Below are 9205 nucleotides of genomic sequence, written 5' to 3' on the forward strand. Positions count from 1 at the left end.
AGCTTTAACCCGTGGCCCCTATTCTGTCAGGAGTGATGTATGGGACATACACCAGATCAGGCAGGAGATGTCAGCATCTCCATCTGCATTTCCAGGGCTAACACAAGAGTCTGCAGATTCCCAGAGGCAAACACACAACACTGTCCATCCAGCAGCACCTTGCACTGACCCTTGTGCGATCCCAGGACCAAGCTAAGGGGGAAGATACACCGTGGCCCCTATTCTGTCAGGAGTGATGTATGGGACATACACCAGATCAGGCAGGAGATGTCAGCATCTCCATCTGCATTTCCAGGGCTAACACAAGAGTCTGCAGATTCCCAGAGGCAAACACACAACACTGTCCATCCAGCAGCACCTTGCACTGACCCTTGTGCGATCCCAGGACCAAGCTAAGGGGGAAGATACACACTCTGACAAACAGAGCAGATTGGTGCAGTGCTGGGGAATTGTCCCAGGGATCCAGACCTGAGAGCCCTATGGACAAACCTGCACAGGTACAGTACCAGGGAGCCAGCAGGAGGGCAGCTGAAAGGGTAAGGGACCAATTTCAGCTGGTCAGGCATCAGCACACCAAAGCAAAGAGGTAAATCTCTGCAAAATTCCAGCCTCAGTAGCAAAGCCGTGTGCGGTTAAACCCTCTCCTGCAAATCCATGTCATTAAACAGAATAACTTGGACTCGGCAAATCCAAATGACTCTCACTTTCAAGGTCCTGCATTCAGCAGCCCACAATGGAGAACAATGAGGTAGAGAAAAAGCCGAGGATCTTGACGCCGCATTCAGAAGGCCATCTGCTCCGGTCAGCACAGCCAGCGCTGGGAACGGGCAGCGTCGTGGGTTGAGATTTAATCTGAGCCACTTACTGGGTGACCTCAGGCGAATCGTTTGACCTCCTTTTGCCTCAGTCAACCCAACTGTAAAATTGGGTTTAAAGCAAGAACCTCTCTGAAAACCATATGCTGTGCCTAGGAGTAGTGGGAGCAGACTCCCTTCCCAGCAACAGGGCTGCGACAGTGGGTAGAGCCAAAACCGGAGTGGGAGAGGAGGGGCATGGAGCTGGGATCCAGCATCCCTTGGTGTCAGGCAGCTCCGGCCAAGGTCTCTCCCAGGTCCCATCCTGCCAGCCTCGGGAAAGCAGCCCTTGTGCAAGGACACACCTTTGGCAGGGTCGCCAAATCCCAATCTCAATGATTACCCACTAGATCAAGAACACTGATTTCTCTGGTCACATGTCTCCCCAAATTGATTCCTACTCACACTCCTGCCAATGAATGGTGGCAGAAAAGCAGCCCCTCCCTCACCTGGGCACCAGTCTGGCCCAGCATTGCACACCCCTCCTGGGGAAGTGACAGCACAGATGAAACACTGTACCCAGTTAACCTGGGTCCCCGATAAACACAAAACAGCAGCTTGTCCCCCACCAAGGTGCTCACAGGGGTGTGAACACGATGGCAATGAGTAAACCAGGTTCAGAGAGGGGAAACTGAGGCACAGCTGGTACATGAATGTTACTGGCCACACCATGCCCGGCTGGGACCCTTGTAGGACAAAATGTGAGTGAAAGCCACATATAACCATCAGGCCACCATCAACCTGCTGGCAGAACAGCCATGTAACTAGTGGCATTACAAATCCTTAAGCTGAGGCAAGATTAAGCGGATAAAGAGCTGCTCGAGGTGACAGCATTGAAGGGATCACCAGGTGATGATGGCAAACAGAAGACTAAGGTGACACAGACCTGCCCTCCCAAATAAAATTCGCTTCAAGGAGAGGCTGGAGCAAAGCAGCAGGCAGAGGGATGAGCAGGGTAATAGCACACAGGACTGGGCACTCTGCTGTCCCCACAGAGCTGCCTGTGGTGGTACCACAGAGCTTCACTCCGTGTTAAAGAAGCAGGCAGAGAACTGCCTCATGCTGCAGGTGTGGGCTGCAGATATGTCAGAACTTCCTCAGCTGTGCTCCAAGAGTTAATTGAGACAAATAACTCAACAGTGCTACCATTAATGAAATTCTTCTGATATATTTCCCCTGAGCTTTCTATAAATGACTAAGTGACATTACTGCCTGCAGTGCAAACCCCCTATATGAGAGATAACACTGCTGGAGCTAAGGTTGGCACATCCATGTTAGAAGCCTCGCAAAGAAGTGCAAGATGATATTTAAATAACTATCACACTGCTAAGAAATGAGCAGCCAAAAGAAATATGGTCTTATAATATGCTCAAGTCTCAGGATGAATCCTGGCTGCTACACACAGACGCTGAAATGGTGTGGGTGGTAAGTGACAAACCCTTTTAATCCCACAAATCTACTGAAATTCCCAGTCAAATCTCTCCAATCTCCCCCCAGTGACCCTTATATTTGTACATTTGTTTTGCAGCGCACACACAGGGCCAAACACTGCAACAGTACAGATGTGAGAGGCAGCATCACGTGAGCCAGCATGTCCTAGGGGCAGCCAAAAGAGCTGATGGAGGGAAATAACCCACTCACCCATCACATCCATCCCCTGGAAACCTCTCACAGTCTTTTTGCTTTACTTAATTTCTTTTCCTTTTCTTTTCTTCCTTTGGTAATTCCTCATGGGTACTTTCCCCTCTGAAACCCACTGCTGCAAGCCCGGAACTTGCTCTGGGCTTACTATAAGCATTTAAAGCACAGAGAATAAAGAAACATCACTGGCATTGAGGCTGAGCCTTTCTGCTCAGCACTGAAGAGGAAAAAAGGCGTTAAATGTGAGCAGAGCCACAACAGGGCAGGGGGAAATCTCATTATGGATAGAGGAACCTTGGCATGTAACACCAGGGGTTAAACTGCAATAAAATGAAAGCAAGCATTAGCCCAAAGTTTCTGAGAGTAACGGGACCATGTCTCCAGGGCTACAAACCAACACCAGGGCACACCCTTACCTCCAGCACATGTTTTGCACCACTAAAACCTGTTGTCACAAAAATATCCCCCTTTCAACTGTGGGAACAGGTTCACTTGTCCTAAGCACAAGCCATAGGTAGGGCCCTGCTGACAGTATGGATACTGTACAGGCACAAGGAAAACCAACAGCAAACCCACGTGTTTAAGGTCAGCCTTGATGTTTTGAGCTGAGACTCACAATCTGCATCCAAACAGTGGCATTGCCCAGGAAATACCTTGGTGACAACTTTGGTGCCACCTTATTTAAACCTTAATTTAAAACGCTAACTTAATAATGAGTGGAACAAAACTGTGTAAAAACATTTCCCACTCTAATCCTGGTTTGATCCCCCCAGTATGGCCTTCTTTTGTAATTACATCCCTTTGTGATCTCACTCTAATGCCTTGTATTGTGACCCATAAAATAATCAGCCCCCTTTGTCTCTCCCTAATCCTTTTAGACTTCCTTCTTGTCTCTACACTCTTATAAATGCTGCCATTATTTGGGCTCAGCAGCTCTTCCCACCACCCCAGAGCCTGGAAAGGGGGCTGCAGGTTAAACCCTGAATATATTCTGTGCAGAGGAGCTGAAACGATGGGAAGATCTTTGCTGCTTTAAAAACCCCACAATTCCCAACCTCCTCCCCTAGCCACATAGCTTGGCAGGGAAGCCAAACTGCAAGCTTGCATATGCACCAGCCCTCCCCCCTTTTATGTTTTGCTGATGACCTGAAGACCCTTGGCCTGGAGGTCACACGGTCAGCGTGTTTGCAGGGACAGCACACTTGTCCCCAGGCTGGGTGAGAGGAGCTGCTGCTGCCGCTGCCTGCAGGGATCAATGCAGAGAAGAGTCACAACATCTGCCTTGCCCAGGCTATCAATCCTGCCCTCCTGCCGGCAGGGTAAGTGCTGTGGACAGCCAGGCACAGTGGGATGGAGGAGCAGGATTTGGGGCAGGACGCAGAAGGGAAGGGGGTCAGGGAGCAGAGAAGGGCACAGGGATGTGTGCTGCTGTGCTTGGCTACAAACCAGTCCCTCCACAGCAAGACATGATGAAAAAGTGTCTTTACAAGCTCAGATCTCTCCAGTGCTATTATCAGGTCCTCCAGGACTTCAAATATTGGGCAGGTCCATATCACCAAACTTCAAGAAACCTCTTTGGCTCTAAATTGCACCATTGACTTACTCCCCCTCTTTCCTTTTTTTTTTTTTTTTTTTTTAAAGCATCAGATCAAACAGGGAAAATTGCTACTCTCAGGCTGGATACGTGCAGAGCCTGATCCGATACCCAGTTTGATGGTGATTTCCAATTAGTGGTAACTGCTTGTTATTGAGTGATATAATCAATGGGTCTTACTCCACCGGCTGGGCTGTGATTTATGATGATGTGGAGCCAGGTCCATCAAATTACAACATCGGCAAAAAGGGCTGGAAATGCCATGAGACAACATGATCAGAGTCAAGTGAGGCCAAGTGAAGCAAAGGGTGCTGATGAGAAGAAAGGTGGCAGTGTTTTGGGGAGCTCATTTTCCAGAGGAGTGGGCTCTGGCCATTAGTATTGCTCAGGGGTATCTTCATCCACAGAGAGCAAAGGCATGCTCAGCTTCTGGCGTGCACAAGGGAAATCCAGCTCCTCAGAGAGACCCACAAAGACACAGCCAAGCAGTGCCTCCAGAGAACACTCTGCCTACCAAACTGATTTTAATTAAGACAGCTCGGAGTCATGCAAAATTATGAAACTGTCATTAGGAGACAGAAAAGATCTGCATTCAATAACCTGATCAGATTATAAAAACATGTTGCATTCCACAACCTTTTAAACCAACACACCAGGGTTTGAACAGACGCCGAAACAGCAACTGAAAAAATTCCAACCGGGGTGTTAGGCAAAGGGTGGAAATGCCGAGGGCCTCCACTCAGTCATGCATAGGCTTCTTGCACACTTGTCCCTGCTCAAAAGAAGGTTACACTACAAAAGTATTACCAATGTGTTCAGCACCTGACCTGCCAATCCACAAACCAGCCAAGGTCCATTTCCCACCGGTGAGTATCTTCTGTTAATAATGACAACATACAGAAAAGTGACTTATGACCATAAGCTGAGACAGGGGAGATTCAGATTAGGTATCAGGAAACAGTTTTTCACTGTTAGGGTGTTCAGGTACTGGACTATTGCCCAGGGAGGTGGTGGAGTCACCATCCCCTAGAAGTTTTTAAGAAGCATCTGGATCTGATGCTGGAGGATATGGTTTAGGGGTTACAGCAGTGACAGGTTAGTGGTTGGACTCGATGACCTTAGAGATCTCTTCCAACCTTGATAATTCTATGATTCTAAATACCCCTGAATTTTAATTACATAAATTTAATGAGTCAATTTTTAGGAGGAAGGTTTTAAGGAGAACCCACGTGGGGAAACTGCCGGCACCTTGAGCGCATCAGGGCCGCACGCGCAGCGGTTGAGAGCAGCATATTCTTCCAGTTAAATTTTACTCAATGCCAAGTGTTGAAGTAAATTTGAAACATAAAAATATGATATCCAGCCCACATTTCCTGAATGCAAATATGTACATTCCTCCGAGCCAAGAAGATTATATTCCAAGCAATAATACAAAGCCAGGGTCTGTAACGGTGATATGAGACTAACAGCCTGCCTTTGAAGACAGCGAAAAGTGCAACAGAGCTCTCGAGGGGCTCCGCTCTGTCAGATCTCTTTTATTCCTCAGTAGCATGGCCTTGATCAACTTTCAAGATTTTTGTTTGTGAAAGGTTTTTATTTCTCCTTTGCTTTTGTGTTCAGATGTCAGGCTCAGAGGGAAGAAGAGATCAGCGCTGGGATGAGGTTTTACCCACCGGCAGTATTTACTCTGCTCCGCAAAGGTCTGCTTAGCGCTTGGGTTTTTTTCCCTTCCAGGCAGTCAGCACCCATTCCTGCCATGCAACAGTCCCCTCGTCTCTAAAACGGGGATAATTACTCTTCTCCTTTGACTTGCTTACTGGGACTTGGGGCAAGGAAAATCACTATCACTTGTGTATTATCACCCTGAGACACTGGGGCCCAGGGTACAACTGTGATTCATTCTTAGGAGATTTCATATCTACGATTAAGCTGAGTCCTAAGTGCAAGTGTGTGTTCTTGCAGCTCAGGCACAGCAGGGGAGCTCGCCCAGAGCAGCAGGTTACATTTGCCCACAACATCCTGTTTTATTCCCATTATCCACAGGCACCTGTGGCATCAAGGCCAGGGGCCCCCGGCTTTGTGTTGGCTTCACCCAGACGACTTCTCAGGGCTGGCAAGAAACCAAGCCTGAAGCCAGAATAGAGTCCAGAGCATTTTCAACACGATCCCTTTTCCATTTTGATTCATGTGAAACTAGGGCTACAAAAGGAAACGCTATTCAGGGACACACAGCACATCACATACATATTGATGCAGAAGCTGAGATAACAGTGTTTATTGACAATCCATAATCCCAAAGGTAATTCCTCTGGCTCTCATGTCTCCTGTTTACAGGTCCAAGAAGTTTGACATTGTGCTCGTGCATCAGTCAGCTTCCAGCTCATAAATGCCAGAGCTGTTCACCAAAAGCGCTCCAAGGTTTAGCACCACAAGACTGACAAGTTTGAGATCCAGCTGCTAATCTGGCGTGGACCCAAAGCCCTTGGCTCCTGGACAATGTCACTTCTTACACTCCTGAAAAGCTAGGTTTGCAGATGGCCACTTGATGCACTCAGGAATTGTTATACACAAGGACTGGAGTGTTCCCTTGGTGGGCTGCCAGTGGCACCGGCGCTGCGGGGAGCGGGCGGCAGCGCTCCGAAAGACCCCCCAGCTCGGGGAGTGCAGATGGGGGACCTCAGTCCCAGACTCTTCCAGCAGGAAAACTCTAGTGTTCCTGCTTTGCACTGAAAAGTCATGGTTCAATTTGCAAACACAACAGAAGCAGTAGTAAGTGGCTTGCACAGAAAGAAGAACAGTAGCCATCTCCCAGACATGTTGGAGAACCCTTCAGGAAAACTTACTTTAATCAGTGTTGGACCAGGTCTCAGGTCTGTACCAGACACCTGTCCTCACACATAGAGAAATTACACCCAGCAGTGACTTCTGATGGAATGTAAAAAGGACCAGCGGCTGTGACCCCAGAGCCTACAGACTGTGGGAGAAACTGATGACCAACACAACGGGGAGAGAAACTCCCATGATCCACCAGCTCTGCCATCAGTCCTAGGACAAACACAAACCAGCAGACAGAGTTGGTAGGGGAGAATCCACCAAGCTGCATGACAGGAGACTCAACAGGACCAACAGCTCTGGCCAGGGCAATCAAGTGGCTAAGCCAGGTAGTGTACAGGGCTGGAGTCACAGGCTGCCCTGGAATTCTTCCTCCCCCACCTTTAAATTTCATCCCTCGCTGACATTTTCATCTCTCTCCTCCTCTGGGCTCCCCCACCAGACTATCTGTCTGGTGTTGTTAGCCTTGCCCCCAAAGGCACTGCCATGTCGGGTAGTAAATAAGACCTTGCTGCCTCCACACTGCCTGCCTTAAATAACAAAATGAAAGACACCACGACCTTCAGAAGGTCTTTGCCTATGGTTTGGGAAGCACTGCCTGCCAAGCAGAGCTCAGCTGTGCTGCACAGCAAAGGGGCTTCCAAACTCACCACAGGAGATACATGAACCACAGACTACTTCACTGCATGGTTTTAATGTAACTTATCGCTCCAACACAGGGAATTTACTGCTAGAAGGTGGTTTTTAGCTTTCTACCCAAGAAAGCTGATTAGCTCTTCTTTCACACTTGGACAGCTACAAAGATTAGATGCCAGACAGATTCCGACATCAGCTCCAGGTTCTTTTCCACTTCCCTCTTTTCAATCCTCCCTCCCTGAACACCCAGCACCCACCACGCTGCCCTCCCACTTTCCAACTGCCCCTTGTGGGACGGTGCCCATACTTACTCGCTGCCTGAATCTTTGCCTTCCGGCTCACCACCAGCCCGTAGTGGTTTTGCGCCATGCAGTCGTACTCGCCTTCATCCGAGGACCCATCTCCCCGCACCCTCTGGAAGCGGGAGACGTAGAGTGACCCGTTGGCTAACATAAAGGCATTCTCACTGTCCACGATCATCGCGCCATTCTTCCGCCACGTGATGGTGATGGGCTGGATGCCCTCCACCTGGCAGTAGAGGATCAAGGGCTGCTCCTGCACAGCTATGTCATCGCTAGGCTCCACAACGAATGCCAGCTCGGAGGAACGGCCAAAATCTAAAGTGAAGAGAGAAGGACAGAGTCAGCAGAGTGTGCACAAGAAGCAGCAAGAGCTAACTCTACAGTAGCAAACCGGGGGTGATGGAAACATTTCGGATGGGCAACATGGAAACATTTCGGATGGGCTACAGGGTGCAAGTGTTTCAGAGAAACATGAAACCCTTGGGTATGCTCTGCCTCCTAAGGCTTTGCTCTCAAAATCTTGGGGTGCAATTTCCAAAGGCACAGGCACAGTCCTTCAAGGCTGTCTTTGGAGGCCCAGAGAAGGGTCCAGGCAGGCACACCCCTCCCAGCTCCACTGCACACCCCGCTGAAGATTGCCTCTTCACCTCCCTTCGCAGGCGAGCAGCACTAGGCAATCAAAACTTGCACAAGTACAGGGTGTCGGCCATTGGCAGCCCAGGAGCAGAAGTTTACACCAGCTCTGTAAATCCACTCCTCTCCCCACACAAGCAGGCAGAAAGGGGCTGCGCTGAGCTCAGCCCCGTTGGCAGCACAGCCGGCGGGGGTGAAGGGGGGATCGGCAGCTCCCGATTCAGACCATATTGCCACCGGCATCTTCGCGACACTTCTCCCGCTTGGCAGAGCAGGAGGCTGTTTGCCTCTCGCACGCAACACCGTGCCCTTCTGTCGCTTTGGTCTCTCTCACGCTGTAACAGCCAAAGGATGGTGCTATTCAGCCCTTAATGAAGAGCAAGTTAAGCACCGAAATACAAATGCACAATGTTCCGGCTCAGCCACACAAAAGGTTTCTTGCAAAGCAATTACGCTAAACGATGTCCGCGTGAGATAAGTCATTGCAGAATTTGTAACTGACAATAGGCAAACCCTCACTCCCCATCACACGGATACATCCTAATTTACTTCTTCTGCCAAGGGAACGTTTAAACGCTGTGTCTTTGGCATGTTATGCTTCACTTGGCCCCGCACACCTTTGGAGGGTATAATTTGCCCTATAGTCATGATCAGACGCTACAGAAGATGACAGAAATAGAGCTGTTGCTTAAAGATTGGCCCAAAATATAGGC

The 9205-nt window shown here is 49.2% G+C and overlaps 1 protein-coding gene across 1 annotated transcript in view; it reads right to left on the reverse strand.

Annotated features, from left to right (window-relative positions):
* The window catches only part of IGDCC3 (immunoglobulin superfamily, DCC subclass, member 3), a gene marked incomplete at its 3' end in the record, with an annotated part of 81589 nt that extends 72854 nt beyond the window's left edge, over positions 1 to 8735 (reverse strand). The window contains exons 1-2 of the mRNA XM_009081664.1: positions 8675 to 8735; positions 7869 to 8174 (exon numbers count right to left, since the gene is read on the reverse strand). Of these exons, the coding sequence (XP_009079912.1) occupies positions 7869 to 8174; positions 8675 to 8735 (367 nt within the window). The remainder of the gene's footprint in view (positions 1 to 7868; positions 8175 to 8674) is intronic.
* Positions 8736 to 9205: the final 470 nt, after the last annotated feature.

Source organism: Acanthisitta chloris, unplaced genomic scaffold (assembly GCF_000695815.1).
Source record: "Acanthisitta chloris isolate BGI_N310 unplaced genomic scaffold, ASM69581v1 scaffold19899, whole genome shotgun sequence".
Taxonomy (NCBI): domain Eukaryota; kingdom Metazoa; phylum Chordata; class Aves; order Passeriformes; family Acanthisittidae; genus Acanthisitta; species Acanthisitta chloris.